Source organism: Zychaea mexicana, assembly GCF_025766255.1.
Source record: "Zychaea mexicana strain RSA 1403 chromosome Unknown BDB00scaffold_87, whole genome shotgun sequence".
Classification (NCBI taxonomy): Eukaryota; Fungi; Mucoromycota; class Mucoromycetes; order Mucorales; family Lichtheimiaceae; genus Zychaea; species Zychaea mexicana.
Genome location: NW_026516750.1, coordinates 157,978 through 185,126, shown reverse-complemented (window position 1 = coordinate 185,126; position 27,149 = coordinate 157,978). Strand labels below are relative to the sequence as shown.

At 37.6% G+C, this 27,149-nt stretch overlaps 7 protein-coding genes across 7 annotated transcripts; 6 read left to right on the top strand and 1 right to left on the bottom strand.

The window, feature by feature from the left end:
- Positions 1-6,506: 6,506 nt before the first annotated feature.
- On the top strand, positions 6,507-7,764 carry BDB00DRAFT_770562 (uncharacterized protein; the record flags this gene model as incomplete). Its single annotated transcript, XM_053119892.1, has 4 exons — positions 6,507-6,757; positions 6,844-6,997; positions 7,095-7,318; positions 7,407-7,764. Coding segments are annotated over 4 exons (987 nt in total), but the record flags the coding sequence as incomplete, so codon positions are not given.
- Positions 7,765-8,471: 707 nt separating this feature from the next.
- BDB00DRAFT_876371 (uncharacterized protein) lies at positions 8,472-9,645 on the top strand (the record flags this gene model as incomplete). Its single annotated transcript, XM_053127476.1, has 2 exons — positions 8,472-8,761; positions 9,093-9,645. 2 exons carry the CDS (start codon positions 8,472-8,474, stop codon positions 9,643-9,645), a joined length of 843 nt encoding a protein of 280 aa, XP_052975762.1.
- Positions 9,646-11,257: 1,612 nt separating this feature from the next.
- Positions 11,258-11,795, top strand: BDB00DRAFT_843194 (uncharacterized protein). The gene has a single exon (XM_053124938.1). The coding sequence runs from the start codon at positions 11,440-11,442 to the stop codon at positions 11,614-11,616; it is 177 nt and encodes a 58-aa protein (XP_052975761.1). The 5' UTR covers positions 11,258-11,439; the 3' UTR covers positions 11,617-11,795.
- Positions 11,796-11,801: 6 nt separating this feature from the next.
- Positions 11,802-14,204, top strand: BDB00DRAFT_615159 (Sec1-like protein). The gene is made up of 10 exons (XM_053118035.1): positions 11,802-11,929; positions 12,004-12,105; positions 12,181-12,314; positions 12,441-12,599; positions 12,679-12,998; positions 13,110-13,188; positions 13,295-13,378; positions 13,507-13,595; positions 13,709-13,881; positions 14,058-14,204. Exons 1-10 carry the CDS (start codon positions 11,896-11,898, stop codon positions 14,111-14,113), a joined length of 1,230 nt encoding a protein of 409 aa, XP_052975760.1. The 5' UTR covers positions 11,802-11,895; the 3' UTR covers positions 14,114-14,204.
- A 3,769-nt stretch (positions 14,205-17,973) lies between these two features.
- BDB00DRAFT_770529 (kinase-like domain-containing protein) lies at positions 17,974-19,907 on the top strand (the record flags this gene model as incomplete). Its single annotated transcript, XM_053119885.1, has 5 exons — positions 17,974-18,071; positions 18,179-18,266; positions 18,352-18,396; positions 18,492-18,733; positions 18,803-19,907. 5 exons carry the CDS (start codon positions 17,974-17,976, stop codon positions 19,905-19,907), a joined length of 1,578 nt encoding a protein of 525 aa, XP_052975759.1.
- Positions 19,908-20,199: 292 nt separating this feature from the next.
- On the bottom strand, positions 20,200-20,868 carry BDB00DRAFT_770546 (ubiquitin-conjugating enzyme/RWD-like protein; the record flags this gene model as incomplete). The annotated part of the gene is made up of 3 exons (XM_053119890.1): positions 20,200-20,412; positions 20,514-20,617; positions 20,712-20,868. The coding sequence occupies 3 exons, from the start codon at positions 20,866-20,868 to the stop codon at positions 20,200-20,202; spliced, it is 474 nt and encodes a 157-aa protein (XP_052975758.1).
- Positions 20,869-26,246: 5,378 nt separating this feature from the next.
- On the top strand, positions 26,247-27,131 carry BDB00DRAFT_843175 (uncharacterized protein). Its single transcript, XM_053124937.1, has one exon. The coding sequence runs from the start codon at positions 26,284-26,286 to the stop codon at positions 26,824-26,826; it is 543 nt and encodes a 180-aa protein (XP_052975757.1). The 5' UTR covers positions 26,247-26,283; the 3' UTR covers positions 26,827-27,131.
- Positions 27,132-27,149: the final 18 nt, after the last annotated feature.

Here is a 27,149-nt window from a genome sequence, read left to right as displayed (position 1 = left end):
AACCGTGATGCAATGATGGATTTACACGAAAGATTACTATCATTAGATATCTGTGATGACATAATAATAGATGACTACTCAGATGATAATAGGCATAATGAGGAAAGTGATGATGACTTTAAAAAATTTAATGAAAGAAGCCGTAGTGGCATGAAAAAGCGTAAACGTAAAGGAAAGGATAAGGTCGATATATCTAAAATGAGAGAGGTTGTTGGTGTTGTAATTCCAAGGATAGAATAAATACTATAGATATTTTTAAAAACAATAAAATTTAAATTGTTTACTTTTTATCTTTAAAAATTTATATATTTTGAATGAATCATAACTCCTTATGTGTTTCATTAATTATGATACCATTACTGTCACAATAGCATGTTGTAAATATAAGATTAATAATTTTTATGTTATCATTACAATAAATATATAAGTTTTTATTTAAGAAGTCATTTTTATTACATAATATAATTTTATCATTAATTTTATGTGTCATAAATGTATAAAAATTATTAACATTATTTATGATTCTTATTATTATATTTTCATCTTTATTTATAATTATGAAATCATTAATATCTTCAAATAATTTTTTAAATGTATCTTTTACTGATGTCATTTTTTTAAGATATAAAAAGAAAATATAAAGATTAATTATGAGATCATAAAATTTTAAAATTTAATTTAAATATAATTTTTTATTTATTTGATAATGATTAACCCTTGTTCTAAGTTATAGGTTGTTGTAGTAGCATATATCTTTTAAGGCAGGATATTGTTAAAACAAAGGAGGAATGGATTACCAAGTATAATCTTTCTTGGTACTGCTTTTTTTTTTCTTTTTTTAATTTTTTATAGGTAGATTTGGTATGTGTACCTTTTTATCTTCATGTTGATCACGTGTCTCATTGATTCTTATATCCATACCCATTTTGCTTTTTCTTTTTCAATGAACTCTTTTTTAGAACATAAAAATTCAATTTTTGTCAAAAAAGTAATTGAGTTTGAAATTATCAAATTAGATATTTACTATCATTAGTTACCTTATAATCAGCCTGAATTAATGAAATTTGGTAGGTATTGATTGTGCTCCATTACATCAACACCACTATAGGGGTGGTTCCATTTTAAATATAAGTTATAAAAGAAAATTTATTTTCTTTATAATTATATTTATCCTAATATAAAATAATGAAACATTTATGTTTCAATTATTTATATGGTCCCGTAGCAGTAGCGAGGATAGGGCCGAGTAAGTGGGGGGTGTTTATGTATAATATATAAAGTTAGCTCCCTACCGGAAGCTTTTAACCCTGAAAGGGTAACTTTATATATGGTGGCGAATGGAATGAGCCATTAAGAGAAAGGTGGCGAATGAAATGAGCCATTAGGGGTTTAATTTTTAATATTTGTTTATGCAATGTTTAATTAATTACGTTTATACAATTGTTTAAACATGTTTAAAAATAAAATAAAAAATTATATTGTAATTTTTTTATTTTTTAAATGTTTAAGATATTTTTATATTTTTTTTAATTCTTAAAATATGTTTAGGTTTTGTATAAACCTGTTTAAACAGTTTAAACAATGAAATTCTTTTATGTTTAAACCACTACTTATGGTAGCGGAACGGTAGTGAGCACCCCCCTCCTTTAGGCTAGGAAACCTGGACAACGCCTAACTTGATTGTAAAATCCTTAACTAAAATTAAATCACTGTTTACAGTAGATTTAATTGTTATAGATTAAAACTCTTTCTTTTCACCCACGAGGACCCGCTATGGTTATGATGATTTTAATGCAGTCTAGTAACCCTAAATGACTAATTAGCTGAAATATGTCAGGATAGCCAAACTAATTTTCATTGAAATAATTTATGCACGAATGTCTTGGTATACATACATTTAAATTTTTGAAAAAAAATAAAAATTGAATTTTTTTTTAATATAAAAATAACACCACAGAATATAAAACAAAATATATTTTTATATTTTTTAGCACTCCAACAAAACTACCCCCAACAAAAACACAATATGGACCAAATGAACCTCCTCACATTTATTGCCATTATGGCTGAATTTGTTCCTATTTTAGGAATAACATTGACGCTCTTAATAGAAAGAGCAAAGCATCTTACTGAACATCATCAAGATGTTAGTGAAAAAACCATTGCTGACCAGCTGAGGGTCGAACTCGAAAAGGACCTCAAAAAGGCTAACATAACAAAAGAAGTATGGGACGAGAACCGTACTACAATAATGGGACGGATTAGGGCTTTTGCAAAATTCCTCAAATCCTCAAATCCTCAATTTTCCGATGCAATGTTAGAAAATAACACTTCCAGTGCGGCTACCTCACAGGGTGAGAAAGAATTCCGCTTTCAAAATACCAAAGGACTATTCACATATATTTGTAAGGATTTTCATTTAACAAAGGAGCAGGTATTAGAATGGTTTACTAAACATGACCGCATTGGCTATAGAATTGATAAGGCAATTGCATGTGATGAAATTGCACCAGAAACTGGTGAGAAACATGTACATATATGGATACAATTAGATGAACGGTTTGTACAAAAACAGCACGTAAATTATTTACTATTGATGGCGTTACTCCAAATATAAAACCAGGAGGTAATCCATAGAAGTCTATTAGCTACTGTATTAAGGGAAAGGACTATATCACATATAATATGGATCCAAATTATGAAATTAAAACTAGAAAAATGCACCAACAGCTGCTTGGCTACCAATTAATTAATAAGCAACTTACTATGAGAAAGGCAACAGAAATATATCCAGAATTATTATGGAAATATGATACAGTAAAGTCTAATCTTAATAGCTATTTCCATGATGCCGACATGGAAAATACCCCTAGAAATCAGTTATACATGTGGTCAATGTTTGGTATTGAAACAATGTTTAGTGTAAAAATAAGATACCACAATACTGGATTGTAGGTCCATCAAATGTTGGAAAAACATATAATATTGATATGTTAGAACAAGGTGGACATAGGGCATATCTAATGAGTAAAGAAAATGATTGGTCAGATTATAAAGATGATGATTATGACTTTATGTATAATGAAGAAACTGGTTCTGATTTCAAACTAACATTCTTAAACCAAATGTTAGAAGGAACACGGCTAAAACTTAATGGTAAGTTTACTAAATCAATTACTAAAAAAAAGAATATGCCAATACTATTAAACAGTAATTATATGCCTCATATGCTTTATAAAAATAAATCAGTATATGAATTAGAGCCAACACTCAACCGTTTATATATAATTTATGTTGATAAGAATCGCAAAGGTCATATTATATGGAATCCTTATACAATGACTGCTAAGGATTATGAAGATAAGTTCATGTATTATGAAAATGTGGATATGTATGAGGAACTATATAAAGAGGAATTCGAAAATGAATATCAAGATCAATATACATTTATCTGATATGCAAATAATAGTGGTGAAGATAGGATAAAAAAATACCAGCCAATGAATAAAACTGTAGAAGAACTACAAGAACTAGCTGATACAGAAGAATATATGAAAAATGAAGAGGAAAAATACATAGTAACAATATACAGAGTAACAATCAATATGAACCAGCTCAACAAGTAAACAGAGGATGGTTAAATGTAAAGGCACCCCTACCAGAAGATTGTAGACATTGGGAGGATGTATTAAATGATATAAAATGTGATGAAGTTATAACTGATAACATTGATTGGGAGAACCCACCACAAGATACAGAGAAACATAAATATATAGATGTCAGTACATCTGAATCAGAGCAAAGCAGTGACTGTGATATAACTAATACTATACCAAAACGTAAAAAGAAAAAAAGACAAAATAAAAATAAATGGAGAAACAAGAAAGTAGTAGAAGAAATAAACCCAAAAGAATATTTTAAAAAGCATAAGGATATAAAACAGGCTATAATAGATGATATAGATATAACAAAAGAAACTGACGTCAAAAATAAATCAACAGGTACTAATATAAGTACAAGTATAACTAATGAATGCATAAAACATAAATATAATTGGGCAAGTAAACGAAATGTTGATGTGATCAGTTTCAATATGAGATTTTTTAATAAGCAAATAAATAAGAAATTAATTTAGAGCTGAATACCATGTGTGGCCATATATTCATGTAGCATTTCCCGGGAATTAAACTTATTAACTGTTAACCAGCTATTATCCTTTACACTATATCCAACCCACTTAACCTCAAATATGTACTTGTTATCAGTATACACATGTCCTACAATCTTCTCAATTTCATATGAATTACCATGTTCTCTATTTCTCTGTTCTCTTTGATTTTTTCTCTTGCGTTTAGATGTATTATTTTCAGTTTCTTCCTCACTATCTATAGCCATATCTATTGATTGATTAACATTAAGCTGTAGAAATTTCTGCTGCATGTCAACCATTTCGTTATATTCAGTATTTACTTTTTGCTCATTTGAAAATACTAAGTCAAGTTTGTTTTTCTTACTTGGGAATTCAAAGTCTTTTCCATACCATAATTTATGATGTAGTTGTACCTCTATATTATACTTATTTACAAATCGCCATATATTAGTAAGAATACAAGCAACACGAAACTGAATATTATAATATCTTATATCAGATATTTGCAATGCTGCACGATTATTATTAAATCGTTCAAATTTAGAGCCTAACATAGAAAACTGTGCTTCTATTGCTGAACGAAATGATCCAAACTTGTTATTAAAGTATGTCTCATTGATTGTTAACTTTTGTCCTGGTTCTTTTCTTATGGGATGTAAAAAATTACGATCATAAAAACTATATCCAGCATCTGTCGCATTATCTTTGAACTTTTGTATAAATAAATTATATCCACCATCCATCCCTAAACAATCTGCCTCACTTATTTTTTTATATAATTTCATATTAATAAACATAGTACCATCATTTCCAATAGCACATTTTTCAGATACTGAAACATGTGTAATTATTTCATTCATATCCTGTATAACTTGTGTATGTACAGCTGGCCCTTTTAATTTATATGAATATAACTGTGAATGTGACTCATTTGGTTTATAATACTTTATTTTACTATCATTTCCATCAATAAATAGTGTAACATTCTTAAAACCATCTGGATTGTTTATTATTGCCGATAGAATGCGAATACGTGGTGATGAGAACATACTATCTAGATCTTGTTTTACCTTTTTATTCAATTCATTATAGTTAGTAATCCAGAACCGCTTATATAAATCATAAAACGTTGCATATGGCATAACAGTATGCATATCCTTTCCTGATACACCTGATACTATATGATATAATAATGCAAGTCCTTTTTCAATCTCGCGATATAGCCCTAGATATTCAATATTTCCATATAAAACTGTAAGAAAATAAAATACAGGTATAAATCCAAATCTATCAAGTAATACATCCTTTATATCATTTATTGTATTATTCTTCATATCTTTAATAGCTGTTCTATGATTAAATCTATGTTGCATTTCAGGCTAAGATTTATCAAGAAAAGTCCATTTATTATCAATTAAATTTTTAATTTCAATATCGAGTTGTTCAATGTGTTGTGTTGTGTTCATTTTTATTTGTTGTTATGTACTTTTAACGATTGCTCTTTTTTTTCTCGTGGGAGGCTACCAATATAAATAAAAAAATTTAATTTTTATTATTTTTATTGTAAATAAATAAATAATTCGGCCACTAATGGTTATACCGATCATAGCAATTTTATTATCTATATTACAGCTAGTAGATTATAATTGGTTAGACAACTAATAGTAGGAAGCCTAGGGCGGCTTTTGAAACGTTGTCTGAGTGCAAAAACGTTGAGTCAGCGGGTTGTTGCTACGGATATGTTGTCGCGTCTTGTCCTTTGAACGCAGCGATTGTTACTATGGCGACCCAGGAAGCTCAAAACGGTAGTATAAAGAAGAATATTCATCAATACGTGTAATAAACTAAACTCTATATCTCTTTTTACTACAAAGTTGTTCGTGAATACCTAGAGGTTACTGAAGAACCCTCCATCGCAGATTTTGTGCTAAAACACACCAACTTCATTAAGCAGAACACCCCCCCCCCCCCCCGACAAATCTATTGAGAAACTTTGGCCAAGAGTGATTAGCATTGAGGCAGAAAAAATTGACAGACTTTGGTAAGTATTTGATACTCTACTGGTTTGAATATACTAGTATTATTTTAGTATTACAAATATACTGCTTGACCTTGGCCCTTGGGCTTATTTTAAAAGATCCCCTATGTATAATCATATACTAACAAATTAATTCAATTTGAACCGTTTAGACAAAATCACGAGTTCCTTGGAAACAATTGTTTTGTAAGGCTACTTGTATGCTTGGTCTGACTTTTTTCATACTTTTGCTTCATACGCTAATGTTTCTGTATAGGCTCTGATACCACCACTCCTTCTGTCACCACCAACAGCAACAATGCAACTGGCCCTATATCCACAACATCGTCTTCTTCACACCCATCATCACCATCTTCCTCTTCCTCGTCTTCCTTGCCTACTCTAGCAACAAGACTTGCAGAGAAAGACAAAGAGATGTTGCGTGAACGATTCGAGCAATTCACTCAAAGAAATAAAGTAAACTTCTGGGTGCTTGATGCAACCAAAGCACAAGCACGGATGGATGGCGCCAGTCCTTTGTCAGTAGAAGAAAAGGTTATGAACTTCGCCTTGACATGTAACTTCTACTAGTAAGTAAAATCTGTGTCTTTTAATTGAAGTCGGTGATCGTCGATTGTCAGTTGATGAATAATTTTTTCCTGCTTTCTCGTTCTAGCCCTTCTCAGTCGCTTATTCTGGATTTGACAGATAACAACTGGAACGACGTCTTCACCAGAGATGAACTGGAGGAAGTAAACAAAGAGGGAGGTTCACTTGTGTGCCACGAGCCCGAGGAACTTAACCGCGAATTTGCTGGTTTAAGAAGGGTGGTATGTATATATAACAATAAAAGTAAACAGCATCACCAACATCAACAGTAACAAGCAACATAAAGATAAGAACAGTAATAAATGCTTTTATTTGCAGAAAACAAGTGTTGGCGCTTACCAGTATGCAAGAGCGATCGAAATCAATGATCCTGTTATAGAACATTTGAAAGTTTGGATGTCGCGAGAGCTACAAAATATAGCTCATCTTTTTTTCGAATCGCACTCATTTAACATCGCTGGCATGCCCGAAACAGACCAGCAATACATAGCTTTTGGCTTTTTTAACAGCATTTTTGTTGGATCCGACATCGTAGCAAGAGGGTAAGACATTAAATGGATGGGTTGATAATAGCGGAGCAACATGAGTTTAAAGATGGATTCTAATTGATATTTCTTTCCCGTTCTACAGTACCGAGAACTCAAGCGAAGCCAATGCTAACGTTATTAACTCGTCTCGCCAGTTGTCGTCCGTCACCGCAATCAACAAAAGAAAAATGGGTCGCCGATGTGACACCATATACAAGTATGGAGCGAGAGAACTTGGCTGCTGTGAAGTTGGAGCAGCCAAGGATCAATCCAAGGTGTTCCGCGATTGCTTGCTGAAAATGCCTCTGGTGTTGAGAGATATGTTACTGCAATTAACATACACTCCAAGTCTGCTCCATAAATCTCACGTAATCGGATATAGCATTACTGGTATATATAACTTTTATATCGAATTTGTGGACAAAAGTGCTAGTTTATATATGAAGCATCTATTAACTTGAAAATAATTTTTGACGTGTTCATATAGAGAAACATAGTATAGACATTGGGTATTTCAAAGTAGTTGCGGGGTTTAAATTTATTAGATATAATTTAAGTTTTAAAGATAAAATGAGATTTTAAGATAATAAAAGGTTTAAATCTAATAAAAGCTTTAAAACAATAATAATAATTAAAAGATTAATAAAAAATAAATATATTTTAGTATTTAAAATTGTCAAAAAACTTTAAAAATAGATAAATTAAAGGATAAATTTAAAGTTATATAATATGGAATGTTTCTCATAGGTGGTCGTGCTTCCCTTTTAGATGTGAACATCCCTGCTGGGTATATCACCCGTGTGCGAAAAACTGACCCATTGGAATTTCCAAACAGTGATTCCAATTTGGTTTCCATGCTGCTTCCTCTCCTTACTCTCGCATACAACGGGAAAAGGATTTTAGACGAAACGGCTGAATTGCTGGATAGCGTTTCGCGGCCGATAACCTCGATGGTAGGGGATCACTGGTGTCTTCCCGGGAACTTCCTACCAGCTTCATCAACGTCGTCAGCATCAACGTCGTCATCAAAATGCAGAAGAACAACCTCGAACTAATTACTATATAACTTCGTATATATCTTTTTTTTACTTTGTCTGTATCGAGCATCGAAAACTTTTTTTATTCCTTCATATTTCCGAATTTCTTTTTTTTCAAAAAATAACCAAGTATGGCTTCCGTGCAAAGACAAGGCACCGTCGTTCCTGCAGGATCGCCCATCCCAAACGCCAGAACAAGAACAACAACAACAACAACGAATGACTACAACAGTGAGAGCACAATTACTAAAAAGGACGACACCCATAGCAGTAACAATACAGTAACTCCCGGTTTGACAGTAACCCAACGACGTGCCGAACGCACCATAACCGTTAGGATATCAAGTTCTCGCGTTTTATGGCAAGTTTTCGAAGCTAATGGCATGCTTGCGGGGATTTACAATACAAAAAACAGTGGCAAGTAAATAAAAAAGAATCCGTTCGGAGAGTCATGACAGTGTGGTCAAGAAGACGCATTTAATAAACTCGATTTTCTCCAAAATACGTACCATGGAACGCGAATTTGTACAATGCTTCGAATATGTCACGTATGATGGCAACGATAGCCCATTCGCCGAGGCAAATGTCTTTGTGAAAGGGTGGGCATGTTAAATACTGCGTTTCATAAGATAACTATATAAAATGTGGTTGTCCATGATAGATAACTCTGACCGCGCGAGAAGCCACAAGCTTTTCAAAGAATGCTGGGCAGCTTTTGGGCCTCCTGCCTACGTCAAATGAGTGTACGTGAGACGCATTCCTGCACCACCACCATCATTACCATTACCATTACCCCCACAACTACAACAACAACAACAAGAAGCACAAGCACAAGCAACACCCCTACTAGAAAATGACGCGTCGTTTTCAGGTTTCTCTTCTTCAACACCATTGCCCTCTTCGATGCGTTGCCCAAAGTCTATCTCCGAACCAGCTTCGCCAACAACTCCAACAGTAAGACCTCGGGATCGCTGCTACACTGTTAACACGGGTCAACAATACCACCAGCAGACAGAGGAAGATGGAAAACAAAGAAAAGGACGAGCAGTATCAAGTCGTGAACGACATAGGATGACAGAAGATCGAGCACGGGAGATGGAGCTAAAGAACGAAGAACTGCACATGTTGATTCAAGGTTTAGAAACCAAGATGAAGAGAGCAAATCTACGGTTTCAGCGAAACAAGGCAAGGCATGAGGAAAGTCAAGAAAGACGGCAGCGACGGATTATAAAATATCAAGATGCTTTGGGCAAGCTGGCGCTTCCTAGCACGACTACTTTTGTGGCCCCAAGAAAAGCGTCATGATAATCATATAGTTTATCCCGTCTCTTTCGTCTTGTAAGTTTTTCCACTTTTTGTAGTCATAACCTATGAGTGTATCGCGTAAAATACAGCAACAGTTCTCGCTCAATACATTGTATCTATACTATTAAAATCTTTAAAAGTTAGCTGAAAAATCCAAATTTTAAATCATTTACACTTGCCAGACACTCTATTGCATATATAACTGTATTCACATCTTTTAATTTTTTATCTTGAACCGAGCCCAAAAGATTATATTAGTCAAATCACACAAACTTGATGCTCGTGGTAACAACATACTTATTCTGCACCAGTATTGATATGCATCGGTTTATATTGCTCTTAAAAACGAAGTCTTTTTTGAGTATGCTTTCTTTGATGAGGTGCAATCATGACCTCAACAACCACAATGGTGATGATAACGACTCAAATCCAAGCGACAAAAAACAAACAACGCACTACCTGAACATGTATTTGCCTGTTGAGAATTTGTAGGCTCTGGATCAATGACTTATGATTCCAATTACCAATCAGGTTGACACAGATCCGTACCGCTGTATATAGTTGTATCATCACGAGCAACAAGTTGACGACTTTACCGTTTGTAATGACATTTCTTGCGCATATGGTCGTTATTAGCACGGCTGGTGATAGCCAACTCTTTAAAATGTTGACAAAGTAAGTCAGTGACATCATTACAGCTAATTGTTGGCTGTTCATGAATCTTTTCAAAGACAAAAACTGTATGCTCATCAGTAGGCTTTGATTCGACACCAGTCTTTTTGGATGAACCCGGAAATACATCTTTGCTATTGCTGTATGCTTTGGTTCATTGATTAACGCGTCGTTTGTCAGTTGAATAAAGCAATGTAACTCTGCGTGCAGCGACACTAATCGACATGCATTCAAAGTCTTGTAATAAGTCGTTATTTTCGCGACTTTGATGTCATCTTTGGTATTGTACGGTCAGCGAGGATGACGTGAAGATGTATCGTAGATTCCTGGGCCTTCTTTTTTTCATTTCCCTCTATCTTGTGTCTATAATTGAGACCTGCAGCGCTTTTTCAGTCCATATAGTTTTGGAAAAGTGCAATTCTCTCGTCGGAGGCGATAGTATTATTATCCGTGGTATTATTGTCTCCTACGGTAATATTGATAATAAAATACGATAGACCCCCAATACATCCACCCTCTACAATTACAATCCTCATTTTAATATCACTATTTCTGCTGAGTATGTTAATTGGTAATCTGTATGAGAGCTCTTATGTATCCTGATTCAATGATTTCGTATTTCAACAAATACAACGTTTTCTAATAAAAGAGATCGTCGGTTGGATTTATTAAGGGTTCACTGTAAACTGATCCATGCACTGTGTGATTTACATGTATCTATTCGAAATAGTCACTCTCAACAAGATCTCAGACCATAAAAAAATAGCCTGATGAAGATTGTGATGTGCGTCAACAGGATAAAGCCATTGAAGCTCGGCGTGTCAGACTGGAAAACAAGAAGTTATGTAAAACTTTAAAATAATGGGGAGATGTTCGATCCAATGGCGCGGGCAACGAAAAAAATGACAGTGTTGCAGAAGTGGCAAAAAGAGGCCCGACTGCAGGAGTTTCCGCTTTCTTAAACCTTTTCACAAGTTAGTAGCCATGTCCACAAAAGTCACTATACGAAATGGAGTCGACCAGATTTTAAGAACCCGTATGCAATCTCTTCTCTGAATATACCTTCTCGAATTTGACGTGCTCTTTCATCTCGACGTTTTCTTACAACTGGAACCGTATATAATGATAGGATTCTTGGAAATCATCAAGTCCGTTCAGCCGGCTGGACGGTGGAAATTAGTCGTGGTCGATAGCTTGTCCCTGAAAATCTTGAATTCAGCATGTAAAATGTATGATATTTTGGAGGAAAACGTAAGTTTTGCATACATATATTTTTTCAATAAGTGCTCTAGCTATTAAAACAAATATATTAAATCTCATATCTGCGTGTATCCGTGTACACTGTTTGTTTTTGCTAGGTTACTGGCAAGTTATTCGTCTTTGTTGAAGTACTGATGATCTTTTTCGAACCCTTCGTATCATGCTAAACTTGGAAAATTTCTTAAAAAAACAATAGTGGTGGAGAATATAGAGAAGTCGAGACAACCATATCCAAGTGTTGAAGCACTATATATCTTGACCCCGTGCGAGGATTCTTGTCGACGATTGGTAGATGACTTGGCTCGTAGTGGTGGTCCAATGTATGCTGCAGCTCACGTTTTTTTTATCCAAGGTACAGTAACTATATCTAGATAGGAATACGTTATAGAGAAATGATTTACTTAGCACTAGATTTATTATAAATAGGCTTGGAAACGAATTTGTTAAAGGATCTTTCTCGAAGATTAAAAGAGGCCAATGTGCAGGACCTTGTCAAGAGCCTAAAGGACATGTATATGGATTTTATTGGTAAGAAAGAGCAGGAGAATTAGCGGGAAAGATATAGTGGGAAACTAATGCACGATAATGTACATTGGCAAATAGTACGCGAACCCGCAGTGTTTGCTTTGGATGATTCACAAAAGTTCTTTACATTGTTCAGCGACCGAGGTACCAGCGAAGACTGGACAAACTCAGCGAGCAAAATTGGTGGAGACCTAGATGATGTGGCAAAGCAGGTAGGTTATTGCTCTGGAAAGAAATGAAAAGAAAAGAAAGGGAGGGCATCTCGCTCTTGCTCATATCTTGTATGTACATGCACATGAAGGTATTAACCTGTTTGGAACGATAAATATCGCTATAAGTTATTGTGCGTATGTGTATCATTAGGTGAAAACCCACTTATCAGATACCATCGCCCATTGGATGTACAAGGCGCTGTCAACCGAAATATCCCATGGCATTTAGCCAAAGCCTTACAGAAACAATTGGATGAATTCTGTAAAATCAACCCCAAGTTTCCGGTAAATAAAAATGAAAGAATCCAAACAGTGAGGAGAAAAAAGAGGCTATTAACGCGTATTGTGTATGTTGCTGTAATAGCCCCCACGAGATCCACCCATGCCAAGCGGTACAATTATTTTGTTAGACCGTACAATTGACCCCGTATCCCCGCTTTTGCACGAGTTCACCTATCAAGCCATGGTAGCCGATTTACTTAATGTGGAAGAAACGCCAAGTGGTTTGAAATACTCTTACGAATATACACAAGAGGATGGCACCACTAAAGATCAAGAAACTCAGTTGAACGACCAAGACAGTGTTTATACCTCGATCCGTCATACGCATATTGCTATCACAACAGAGCAACTTATTGACGATTTCAACAAATTTATGGCGGAAAACGATGGTGGATCTGGAGGGTTAGTAGGGGAAAGAGAGACAAGAAAAAGGAGCGTGTTTGTTTTGTCTCTGTCACAGACAAGAGAAAAAAAAAGAAACATACTGAACTCAAAGGAAAATACAATTTTTAGTCACGCATCCGTTAAAAGCTTAAATGATATGAAGCACATGATTGCAAATCTGCCGCAGTTCCAAGAGATGAAGACCAAGGCAAGCTTGAGATGACATATACATCTGTATCAGTGCTTTGGTTCTGATGAACAAATAAGCATATGCATATATACTCACGTACTCATCGTGGACTCGAAATGCTTAGTTTTCTGCACATATGACTATTGCCAGCGACTGCATGTCTGAATTTCGTGAGCAAAACTTGGATGCCATCGGTCTTCTTGAACAGGTAATATATTGCCTATGATTTCTGCCGACACAAACTCGTGAAGACAAAAGAAAGAAAAAAGCCACTTTGTTACTGATTTCTCTGTTCCCTCACTTTTGCCTAAAAACACTCGTTGCTTTACACTTTAGAATATGGCATGTGGTGAAACTCCAGACAAGAGCGTTCCGAAACATTTGGTCGACGAGCTGTTGCCAATTCTAGATGATCCATACACAAGGTAAAAAAAAAAAGAGGAAATTTGAAATCATGAAGGGGGCAAAAGATGCATTTTCAATGATATATGTTTTGTCATCTAAAATAATATGTTTACATTTACTCTCACACTTAAAGCCAGACCATAAAGTCACGTCTGATTATGTTATGGTTTGCCACTTGTGACAAGGTTGATCCAGAGGAGCTTGAATTGTTATTGGCGCACGCACGTCTTGATAAAAAGTACAAGGATGCCATTGATAACTTGTCTTATCTGGGCGTACAGCTTTCTAAATCGGCTAGCAAGCAAGGTGAAAAATCTTCTCGCTGGCATCGAAAGAAGCGTGAAAGTGTAACTGTTAATCAACAAGAAGATGTGCCTTTTGATTTGTCGCGCTATGTTCCTGTTGTGAAGCGTGTAACTGAGGTAGATAAACTATATACGGGCCATGTCTTCACGTAGATACAACTAATACATCCTTGACAGGGCCATATCAAAGAAACGATCGATCAGAGCTTATTCCCTCTTTTGCGGATAGCTAGACCCGAAGATTTGCGCCGTGACTCTTCCCATTCACCCAAAGAAGGTTTACAATTGCGTGTGTACAAGACGCAATGGCACAAAAAGTCCACTTCAAAGAATGTAAGTGTTCACCTTTCTGTTTACGTGTGAGACCAGATAAAAATAAAAAAGAATGAAAGGTATAAGACTATGCACTCAACCAAACTTGTTATATTCCTTTTAGGCACCACCTAAACCACCTTCGGGTCCGCCAGTCATCATCTTTATTGCAGGCGGTATGACATACTCCGAAATGAGATCGGCATATGAGCTTTCGCAAACCTTTGATCGCGACGTATATATTGGTAAGTCAGCACTGTTGTTATTATTATTATTTTGGAAGACCTGCTAATTAAAAAAAAATTATACACTAGGCTCTACACATATCATCACTCCCGATGGATTTGTCGAAGCCCTTAGTGATCTTACCAAAGCACCTCCAGCTCCAGAGCCTGTGGTTCCTACGTACACAACCAATATCCACCTGTCCTCAACATCGTCCTCTAAAACAGCGCCTGCATCGCCGGTGCCTTCTCGATCATCTAAAAACTCAAAAAAATAAGTTGTTTCTTTGTTATTTTTACAGCCATATATGCTTCTTCTTTTTTATGTTTTTTTTATACGATTTCCACTATATCGTCTTCTGGATTAAAGCTTTTATCTTAACCAAAAATTGGCCCGTGTGCTTGTGTGTGGAGGTATTGGCTCTGTGATAATGCTCATGAATCTGTGGACAAAAGATTCAATAAGAAAGTTTAATACCAATACTGTTGGAAAATCAACTAAAGATAGTTTAGCCCATTTCTTCTCGCTGGAACGAGCCTGATAATGATGATCGTGCGACGGTGAGCTGTTTTCTTTTTCCCGATGACAGAATGTCAATGACGACAGTTTTGCTCACCATGATCATATCTCCAAAACTGGCAGGACACATGCTGCTGATGCGTGAGAATCAATCCTATTAGGCCTAAAAGAACAGTGTACATATAGCCTTTACTAACCATTTCGTCTACATACATATCACCTAATCATGATGCAAAAAGTGATACACAGACGTTGGCCAAAGCGCCATTATGTGAAGATTCGCGCTGCTAATGTACACAGCATACAGTAAATTACCGATTTAAATACCATCGAAGCTGTATACTTTACTGAAGAAAGAAGAGGTATTTACGTCTCATATGTATAGTGATGTTGAAAAGCGAGGATGAGATTGACTTTATACCGACTAGAGCGAAAAACACACATGCTCTTTAATTTACCTTACACATGTCACTACTAATCCCTGGAAGGTGCATTGATACATAGTGGTAACGAAAAGGATAAGCCATATGTTACATGAGATACATTTATGATCAATGCACATAACTCAATCGTCTTCCAGTGGATCAAGCACATACCACATGTCGTTTTTAGTGGGTATTTGTGTAAAAGAAAACTGAGCTCTCATGTGCACGCAGAATGACACTTTCTTACGAGCTAGGCTGTATGTCTATACTAAACTTCTTTTTGCTGCATAATTACGCTTTTATAATTAAAGTTTGCTTAATCATATTATTGCATGAAATCCCACAATTACTTAAACGGCGTTAGCGCATGCATCTTTTTCTGTATCTTGCCACTACTATAATAGCAGATTCTTGTCGAATGATGGATGTAAATTGCATACATAACACTCAATAGTTTCCTTGATGATTGATTATTAAAGACAACATGGCTAGTTTTCCTTCTTTCCCACACTAAAAATAATGGACTCGTCGACACTGCCCTTCCCAACATCATCGCAGAGTGAGATAAACGACCTTTTACATGTACTCTCCCCTACGTAGCAAAAAGCAAGAAAGTCGAGAATATAATTGCATCATAGATACTACGGTGTCAAATACATGTCTATGCAACACACGCTTATTTAATATAGCAATCAGCTTCTTTAAATATATGTATAATGATCCAACGGATGATAATGTTGAATTCACTGTATACTTCTAGTATTCTAGGACTATGCCTAAAAGACGGCGAACGGAATCACGATCCCGGCAGAGATTTTTACGGTTTAGTGCTGCAAGTGACGCCAAAAGCGAGATACCTTTTCCCTTCAGTTCTTTCTCTATCTGATGACCTGCCATATAGGATGATCAGGTGTGCCTGTTGTGTTGCTGTCGAACGAAATAGACAGCTCTTTTAACAGGGTAGAACGTGATGGAAAAGGGAACACGCCCCTCACGGTGGGTGCATGCTGCTGCTGGCCTTATGCAAACTTTGTAGGTTTCTGTGGAGCCCTCACCATATGCACACACACATGCTACGTGCTGGTCTTTCTAAAGGACCTATTATGTACATTCTGACAGGAGAATAAAAGGTGATGAGGCTCTAGCGGTAAAACTAAGATTGTCGAATAAAATATAAGATCATGGGAGTAGCTTTTCTTTTTACTTCAGTGCAAAGTCTTGATATGTATTCCACCCGTAATGGAGTTGTTGATATAAGCTGTCGATATGAAGCATGTAGCGCATGATAACTAGAGCAACTCTGGCGCTGTGTTAAATCCGATATATATATTTTTTCAGTCTTGCTCTAGCGGACATGGATAGTATATGAATTAAGCTTTAGCATCAGCCATTAGAATGATGATTATGGTGACAACGTTATGGCTCTGTACTACTAGTAGTCTATGATTTCATATCCTAGCTTAGTGAACATCATACTTTGTCACGCGAAACCAATATTGTCCTCTCTTTTTTAGTCTTTCCCTTCATTTCTGTCTGCCCTGTCTCCCTTCTTTGACATGTCATAGACGTCCGTGCTTTTTATCTCATTGAAGCTACCCTATATTGTATGACGATGATCACTCCCCTTTTCTTCTACTTCGACGCACACACACCGCCACCACCCCCGACCCACTTGATATAACTTGTCGCATGGTCTGGTGACCTGAAGAGGAAAATAATTTATAATGTCATTAATAATACTAGTACAGTAATGATAAACATAAAAACACACAACAGACGGAGCGACAAAACAACAGAATCCCTTGATAGTGTCAGAAAAGTAAGAGAGAAAATCTCCAGGAACCGGCCATAAAGGTTTTTCTGGCAAATATTTGTGGTGATGAGGAATGTAGCTTAAAAGATGAAACCGTTCAGTAGTGCTGTTGTTGTTGTTTGGGTAAAATCATGCGGGCTGCGGCCTTTTTTTGAGTGTGTGATACAATGCGGACAGTAAGTGCGGGCAAGAGAAGGTTGAGTGGGGTGAGCATTTAGCCCTGTCGTCATTTGCAGAAAAGGAAAGTTCGCCTTTAGAAACAAAAATGAATGGACAGCCCGACACAAAGTGCAAGCGCCATCATCAACAATCATCTGTACTATCTGTTAGTTGTTTAGCTCCCTTTCTCTCTCTCTCTCTCTCTTTTTTGTCTTGTATATATTTTGTGCGCCTTCTCTCTTCCTCTTTTTGCTTTTCTTTTATCCACTTGTTTCTAGTGTTATTTTTTCTTTCAGACTATCTATCCCCATCTTATAATCCAATGTTGACACAAATTAGAAGCCTTTTTCGACTACGAAATAAGCAACAGGATCCTCGACCAGAAAGAAGAAACAACGCCAACAGCAACAGAAATAGACAGCCAGTGAACGTTATCGAATACGACAACGATATGATTCGCATTAGCAGAGATTACTCTTCAACCGGAGACAACGATCCAGCGGCAACAGGTGGCGGGTTTGTGCCTCCTGCACAAGGTGGCCATCGTCGTCGGCAACGTCAGACGAACCCTCCGTCTACTGCTGCCGCTATGGAAGTCAACTATGCTGTAGTGGATGAAGAACGCCAACGAGCTGCAGAGATGGCATCCAGATTGGTTGAAGAGGAACGACAACGAAAGGTTCGATTACCCGCATATCCTGGATTGGAGCAATACGAAATCATCAAGAAGCTGGGAGAGTGAGTAGTAGTGATATTATTGCGTTTTACCCTTTTTCTTGTCTTACCCGTACGGCTACACAAGCAAATAGTGCCCAGGATTTTATTGACTTTTATGAACATAACAGCGGCGCATTCTCGAATGTCTACAAGGCGCGCGATATCCGAACTGGGCGGAAAGTGGCGATTAAGGTTGTGCGCAAACATGATCCCGATGTGAACGAGGCAAGTCAAGAATACTGTCTTGATGGCTGATGCACATAAACACGATCGGGACGCTCATGTTTAGGGTAATATATAGAGCCATCTCCACCCAAGTATGAAGAAAAAGCCAAGAGCTACAGAGGTATCTAGTCGAACTTTAAAATTGGAATACCTTATTGCTTATTCTACTGCTGTATCATTATATTAATCGACACTCGCCTTTTTTCTGATACTCAGAGAGCAAACATCCTCAAGGAGGTCCAAATCATGCACAATGTTAAGCATGACAATATTGTTCAGTTGATACAGTTCACTGAATCCAAGGAGCACTACTACCTTGTCCTTGAGCTCTGTGAAGGCGGCGAACTATTCCACCGTATTGTTAAACTGACGTATTTCAGCGAAGCCCTTGCACGTCACGTCATTACGCAGGTAGCACATGCTGTTCGCCATCTCCATGAATGCGGTGTCGTCCACCGGTAAGAAGTCTCTTTTTCTTTTTTATGCTCTCTATCATGATGCGGTATGGTCTAACGTATCGAATACAGCGATATCAAACCAGAAAACATCTTGTTCGATCCAATTGCGTACATTCCATCCTCGCCACACCGTCGAGCCGGACATGGTTTCGATGAAAACAAGGAAGACGAAGGAGTTTTTGTCAGAAATGTTGGTGGAGGAGGCATCGGCAACGTTAAACTTGCCGACTTTGGACTGTCCAAGGTGATCTACAATTCATCAACTTGGACGCCCTGCGGAACGGTCGGATACACAGCACCCGAGATCGTGCGCGATCAGCGTTATTCGAAGGCGGTGGACATGTGGGCCCTTGGCTGTGTACTGTACACCATGCTGTGTGGCTTCCCGCCATTCTATGACGAATCGATCCATGCACTGACCGACAAAGTTGCCCACGGACAATATGCCTTCTTAAGCCCATGGTGGGATCCCATTTCCGATGCTGCCAAGGATCTGATCACTCGACTTTTGTGTATCGATCCCAACGAGCGCTATACGATTGAACAGTTTTTGGAACACCCATGGGTTACCGAGAAACCACTCAAACCTAGCAATATGCCTGGAAACGGTCGCTCGTCAACCGAGTTTTCTTTCCAGAGCCGGGTTTCTGCGGCAACTTCCAATTCCACAGTCAGTGACTTTGACTCGCCCCAGTCAACTGGAAGGCGGAAGGATGCGTTTTCACCAGGCGTGCCATCCATCAAGGAAATACTTGACATTACGTATGCAGTGCAGCGCATGGGCGAAGAGAGAACTTGGAGAGGTACTTCACGCGGTGGTAATGGTAGCAGCAACACTATCCCCAACAACTATCCTGGTGCATTTGATGAAGGCGAAGAAGACGATGATGATGCATTACTTGCTGAAAATGCAGAAAGGCTTATTGCCATGAATAAGGGAATGCAACGATCCAACCCCATGACTGAGCAGCAGCCCATACGGCAACCACCATCCCAACAGCAGCAGCAGAAGCAGAAGCAGCAGAAGCAACAACAACAACAACAACAGAGGCAGCGCATGAAGGATCAAGTCAAGCGTCATAAGCCCGCTGCATTTGAGCTCAACATGGACAACGCTACAATCCTCAAGAACAGGCGCCATCCACACCCACCTGGCCCAGCAGTCGCTTGTTGATAATGACCTTTTCTCTTCTTCCACTAATAAGCAAAACATACTTAAATATACCACTCTATATTCTTCCTCTCTTTACAGCAATCACTCTGTCCCTCTTCCTTTTCCTTTTCTCCAAACCTTGATTTTAGAAAAGAAAAACAAATCTGCTGCGTTCTATGTACATTTTATCCCTCATCCTTCTTTTTCTTCGGTCATCATATAGCCCTCTTCACTTCTTTTTCCTATATAACAAATTGCACATAAGTAAAGACAAACAAGAACCCGAAATTACCATTTCAACTCTACTTTTTTATTATTTTGGCAATGCGTAAAGTTGGGTATACATCCGGATCAAGTTTTCATACGCCAACATGTCGCCACATCGTAACAAATTGGCTGCGTCACAGTTTAGCGGTGAAGAAGGCTCGGGATTGGACAACAATAACGAAACAGCAAGTACGGTTGATTTAAGCGTCCACGCCGGAGACCATTCCGTCTTTAAAATATCCAAACAAATCTCTCCTGTCTATTAATTATATGGGCACATGCACATAAGCACATATAACATCGCTTAGTTTAAACGTACATTTATCGTATTTCTCAGCGTAAAAATTATCTCTACTGTACCTTAAAATGAACATTAGGGTGACAGATCTTTGTAGTAAATTGCATTGTAGGCGGATGTATTGGGTAGTTGCGTGGAATTTGAATTGAAAGGTCAAAGACACCGCCTGTTTTATTGTGTTTTTCATTCATTTTATTCATTTAGCACGGGTTCAGCCGTTTAGGGCATACAATTTGTGTGGACGTACGTTCCCCTCTTACCTTCATAAGGTGTGCCAGGTAATCCAGCCAAACGTGCTTTCCACTGTCTTAAATCATGATCAGACTCGGGTGCCAGCTCGAGAATTTCGGGATGTGATGCTGCTTCTTTATCGAAATCACGAAGCTCTTTCAATAATCGTCGAGACACTGTATCCATAATTGTTTTGTGTATGAGTGGATTTCGAACTTCAAATAAAGAAAAAGGGTACGAGGGGGAAGAAGAACAAGAATAGTTGATAATATGACAAATGAACAAACGGATTAATGCGGCAGCGTATATAGGACGACTGAGTTCAATGTGTATAATTTCACACGAAATAGAATGACAAATGACGTCCAAGCTGGGGATGACTTTGGTGAGGGGCACAACACTCGCTTTGATTGGACTATCTGTTGGCTGATCGATTTTTTGTAGGCTGCAACAAAAAGACGGATGTTCGAATAATGTTTACGTGAATGACAAGATTATTTTGATGCAGTACTGATAGCTGAAACATTCATACTGCTAAAGAATACTTTTCAATTTAAGCCTCTCCAGGCAACAGCTATAAAAGCTTTGAGAAATACTCTGCATCCCTAATTATCGTCTCCGACCTTCAAAGCAGCAACTGATGTTCATAACTTTGACCTTTTTATGCAACGAGTTATCATATTGTGATTTATGTCGAAATAATTGGTATAAATCAAATCGCATTTTGTAAAAAGCAGCAAGGATTAAGTTTCTCATTTAATAAACGAAACAAGAACTTAGAAATAAGGGTAGACACGTTTTGAAGCTTCTTTAAGAGAATTAGTACGCGGGCTGAAAAATCGAGACCAATCGGACTGAAAATTTCCGGCATTTTAGTAGTATTCAGCCCGCTTTGTTAATGTGAAGGGCTCGAGCACTACGCGGGCTGAATGGTTTTGTACTCTACTCATATCCATTTCTGTGACATATTCCATATTTAATAGTAGAATATGTAGCACCTATTCACGCTTACTTAAAGTGTGTGTCCTATGTCCAGCAACTCTGATTTGATAGTACATCTCTTATTATTCAATAATTCTCAATGGAATGCACAGCCAGAACGCTCAATATATGTTACGCTAGATAAATAATGCATGTTTAGAGATAAATCTGATAGCTCGTAAAGTACTGGCATCGGGTAACACCACAGTAGGTTCAAATCAACGAATGTAATCATACACCAGCACCTAACGTCTCCTTCATTACTCTTCTTTCGCATGTCCCTTTTCAATTAAGTCTTGATCGACCGCCAAACGCTCATTACATCTTATTGGCATTTTTCTTTTCTCTGATGAACTTGATCACTGTTGATACGATTAAATTGCTCCAGTTAGAAGTGCAGTGGCTAAGTATGTACTGGATGCATTCACTGCCAAATGTCACATTCAGCTGGTCATCGCGATGCTTCTTTATTAAAAGATTGCTCTCATTAATAAAATTACATTGGCCAAGTAGAATTACTGTTGGCCATCCACTACTTTTTTTTATAAGCTTGCTCTCATTGCTATTACGGTGGCCCAGACCAGAATCGCTTTGGCCACATAAATTTGTCCTTTGCATGACTGTAAGCTATAAGCTTATTTTAATTGAGATATATATCTGTATCACATATCAAGGTGGTGTAGCTTGAAGACAATACATCATATATAAGATCCTTCAGCCCGCGTAGTGCTCGAGCCCTTCACATTAACAAAGCGGGCTGAATACTACTAAAATGCCGGAATTTTTCAGTCCGATTGGTCTCGATTTTTCAGCCCGCGTACTAATTCTCTTCTTTAATTTCTAGTGAGCATCAATGACAAAATTTTGTAGACAAGCTTCTGTGTAAACAGACCCAACATTGGCATAATTTCGCGCTACTATTCGGAAGGAGATCGCTGGAATACGCAGTTGTAAATATGGAACGTAGCTACAGGATTTTTCATCAAAAAGTTGTCATTTTAGATTTTCACAATATAGCACCTTCTAAAATATTATGGATTTGCTTAAATTGCTTGATGGTCTCTTGGCAAACATCGGCGAGCATATCCACGGTTTCTTCTTCCTTCTTGATTTCATCTTCGGCAACGGTGTTGTGGAATAGACTTAATAATTGCACTGTTGGATCGTCTTTCCAGGGCTTGGATCAAACATTTCTGTATGGGAAGCACATATTTAAGTACAACCATTGACTCGAGGATGCTGTTGCTTCTATTGACCGTCGTAGGAGTCATCATGTAACTGACCTTCGCATAGCATTTGGATGGCAAGACGTTGATAAAGATAAATATATCATTAGTCTTTGAAAGCGTTGTCGTACCCCGGTGCGTTTGAATTTAAAGCAAAGCGTGATAGCAATGGGATCTGTATTATTTTTATGGAAGATGCTGCCGCAGTACTGTTGCATTCGGGGATATAAGTTCGATTGACAACATTTTGCACCTCAACCAGCATTGGTGGTAAAGAATGCGAATGCAAATCAGGAAAATACAAAATGTCGCTTCGTTTCCTATTAACCCATTCCGTGTTGCGCGATGAGTACTTTTCTACTGCATTTTGACCTGTAGATATACATAAGTTATAAAAGTATGCCACTCTGATCAAGCAAGAGCTACATAGATAAAAACGGGTATCGGTAATGACCGTCGCTGCTGCATCCCTCCGTGACTGTCGATACAATAACTAGCTTACATATCTCACCTCGTCGTTTAATACTTTTTCCAATCTTAAGCTTTTATCCAAGGGCCCATCAGTGAAAATCAAACGCCAATTAAACACCTATATATGAGCCATAAGATATTCGTAGCGAGTATACAAACAACAAGAGCGAACATACCCTTGCATATAATTTCTTGCAAATCTACATCCATACAAGACCTTTTCCTGGGTACTGTAAATTTTTACGTACTTCACCTTCCTTTTTTGGATTTTTACGTACTTAGCCTCCAAGTTTTTATGCACTTAGGGTGTTCTCAAAAAGGGCGAACGGTCGTTCGCCCCACCCACGAATAGAAATAAATTTAAAATACCGAACATTCGGCTTCCATATGAAGGTGGGTCGAAGCTTCCAAATTGAGCGATTCGTAGTCTCAACAAATTGTTGAGACGACGCCTTGGTCCGAACTCGAAAAGGAAAATTGCTGTCTCACATTCATGCAACGGCAAAAAGCATACCTGTCTATAACTGCAGTACCAGTAGTACAGATAAATCTCACTGGAATAAACGTTCTTACTACTTATTGGAGATATATATGGATGAGAATACTAATAACATGGTCCGAATGCCTGCAAAATTGGTCTCAAAATGTCCGTACGGACCACCACAAGTTTGGTAATACCCTACTTCTAAATCAGGACCCCGTCCAGACGGCCGTTCGCCCTTTTTGAGAACACCCTTAGCCACTCAAGTACGTAAATCGGTTCTGACGCTGTATATTTGTACTATAAAATTTTACGTACTTCCTATTTGGGAATTTTACGTACTTCTTGTCTTTTTTGTGCCTCGTTTGTGTTGATCATACAAATAGCTACCATTGATGTAGCCTATCATACTTTGACTCTGTATAACCGTCGCAGCTACGATGGCTACTGTAAATTTTTTACGTACTTCACATTACTTTTTATGCAAAAATTTACGTACTTGGCCACCAGAGTACATAAATGTTATAAACATTCTTCGACCTCTAGTAAGTGATCATCCTCAACCTCGTTGATGACATATTAGATCCCCATCTATAATCATCATCCGAATTATCGACCTTAATACCAATCTTTCCGTTTATTAACATCATTGAATTCTATAGTAAAGACATATATATATATATATATATATCATAGTCTTTGAACGATAAAACATCAGTCAGTTATCTTGTTTCCTCCCTATACCTTGTTCTTGTTTCTTCCCTCACTATCTGGTTTCCTACCTTCTGGCTTCCTTCTTGTCTTGTCCTGTTCTTGCCGAAAGCACCTAGCACATTCTCGTCCGGTGTTTCTGGCCTTGTGTTGTCTTGTCCCTGTTCGCACCTTACAGTAAATCAGTTCTCGCGCTGTATATTTAACCTATAAAATTTTACGTACTTCTCATTTTGGAGTTACATACTTCCGATTTTACGTACCTGCTGTATATGATTTTTAAGTACCTTGAGCGCTAAAAGGACCATACATGTTGTTGTTATTACTTTGAAGATTTTGTATATATAATCAAATTTTACGGAAGGGCAAGAAAGCCCACACTATGTTTTAAAGGTACGTAAAGGTTGATGTACGTAAAAATTGGTGTTAGTATGATTGTATGACTAGTGAGTGTAAGTAGTCAAGGAACGCGCTAAGAAAAAAGAGACCGGTTTTCCTGCCAGAGCGACTGCTTTACCTGCAATCGCCGAAAATGGAAGTACGTAAAAATTCGCGCACCCCCTTTTCCTTTAGTCTTCGCTTTAGGCTGCTTTCTGTATCACTCAAAGCCACTGGATACATCAGCTTGCTCGCTCTCACATGAGCTTTCAACAGAAACAGTATCAATGAATTGATTTGTACATCCTAATTTCGGCATGTAGGACGGAAGAAGCAAATGCACCCCAACCGTTTGAAGTGGTTTCTACTCTTACTTTTGCTTCAGCAAATAACGCCTCACGCCATTGAAGTGCTGAATGTAGTCCAGCACAGCACATGTTTTGGAACCGCAGAGCTTTTTAACAACCTCGGATATCGATCTTGTGGTACATGTTATTCCAATGCTATCATCAGAAAGAAATTCGGTTTAAAATCCGTCAAAAAGATATCTATACCTTTACACAAGTACAAATAAACAGCATTTACTTGATATTTTCTTGGTATCGAGGTCTTGGCTTGTGATTAACGTGTGGTTTTTTATATAGACCAAAAGGCTTCTATCGCTGCTCTTGTTAGCTTGTTATTGAATAAATAAGTGATAATACAATATCGTCATGATGTCTTGCTTAATCTTGAGGTTATGCTATTTTGTGTGAGAAAGACATGAGAGGAAATTTAAGTGGTTATTCACTCTGTTTATTACTTATTTAGCTGGCCACCTCAAACCAAACATTTTGTGATTTCTCTTCTTTCTTCAGACTCCTGTTGACGTGAGCATGTTTCGCCTCTTCGTGGAACTGGAGGATCTCGCATTGTGTAGTGTACAACTTCTTTGGTGGAGCGCCGTGTAAGTCTCTACTTCCGGGTCCTTCTATCCTCTCTTCTTCTTCATTATCATTATTATTATTTTTTTCGTGGAGCTGTTAAAATATATCATTGTATAGTGTAGAACTCCTTTCTTTAGCACCATGTAAGCTTTGGTTTTTGGGTCCTTCTCTTGTTGATGTTGTTCCGATGCTACAGCACTGTTCGTTGTGCAATTTTATAGAATAATGAACGATAACTTTTTATTCTTATCATGGCTATAAAAGGTATTTCAAGCATCCGTGCTAGATACATGGCGGTGTAGTATTGGTTAGTGATGGTGGTGGGTGTGGTAAGTGAGTGGGTGTACGTGGCTCAATTTTTTATTTTATTTTTTTGCTGTAACAAACAACGACCCGAATTTTCTCGTTCTTATTAAACACAAAGGAAATGAGCAGCTGCCAATCGTGCTCCGGTTGCTTCACAGGCAAAAGTTGCCACACCACGCGAAACTCTAAACAAGTTGAACAAGACGATCACCAATTCCACTCATTGTTACAACTTGCCTTAACAAGCAATACTCAACCCAATCTTGAAGAACAACAACAACAACAACAACAACCGGAACAAGGTCACGATCACATTATTCCAACGATTGTAAGCCAATTGTCAGACAATGTCTACGCATCACAAGTAGCATTGTTTTCTGCCTATAGTCGGATGGCTTTGGCAGAATTTATTGAGCTCGTGCAGTCCTTGTATGACCATCGAGTTACTGGTTCCTTCGTAGCTTGGGCATGGGAATATTGTCATGACGACCCAGTGCAGTTGTTGACACGGATACGCACAAGTGGTTATGGTGATACAGCAGTAACCCAGCAGCAGCAGCAGCAGCAGCAGCAGCAGCAGCAAGAGCTGTGGGATTATCTAGACGGACAGGCACAGGTGCATGAAATCTTTAATGGCACGTCCATGGGCAGAGTAAAAAGATAGAGTCTCATATATATTCTGTAGTAAACCCCTTCCGCTACACTGTAATTATACTACTACCACTATACTATGTACTCGACTACTCCGTTTGTAAATAATCCAAAGAAGATGGCGGAGAAGATTTTGGGTGATTTGCAGCATGTTTGTTATGAAGAGTAGCGAAAATGGTAGAGCTGTGACACAGAAGGAGGCAAAAGTTGCCCTTGAAAGCTTCGTTTGCTTTTGCCGCTGACATTTATGGCAAATGAGCTCCCATTAAGGCAATTTTTTGAAGCAGATATTTATTCTCGCGCACCCCCACATTACAGATTGTTTTATGTCCTCTT

Coding starts and splice junctions, on each gene's coding strand:
- BDB00DRAFT_843194 (XM_053124938.1), top strand. CDS start 11,440: ATGATAGGATTCTTGGAAATCATCAAGTCCGTTCAGCCGGCTGGACGG.
- BDB00DRAFT_615159 (XM_053118035.1), top strand. CDS start 11,896: ATGTATGCTGCAGCTCACGTTTTTTTTATCCAAG. Junction 12,106..12,180: donor CATGTATATGGATTTTATTG/GTAAGAAAGAGC, acceptor ATTGGCAAATAG/TACGCGAACCCGCAGTGTTT. Junction 12,999..13,109: donor AACGATGGTGGATCTGGAGG/GTTAGTAGGGGA, acceptor TACAATTTTTAG/TCACGCATCCGTTAAAAGCT.
- BDB00DRAFT_843175 (XM_053124937.1), top strand. CDS start 26,284: ATGAGCAGCTGCCAATCGTGCTCCGGTTGCTTCACAGGCAAAAGTTGC.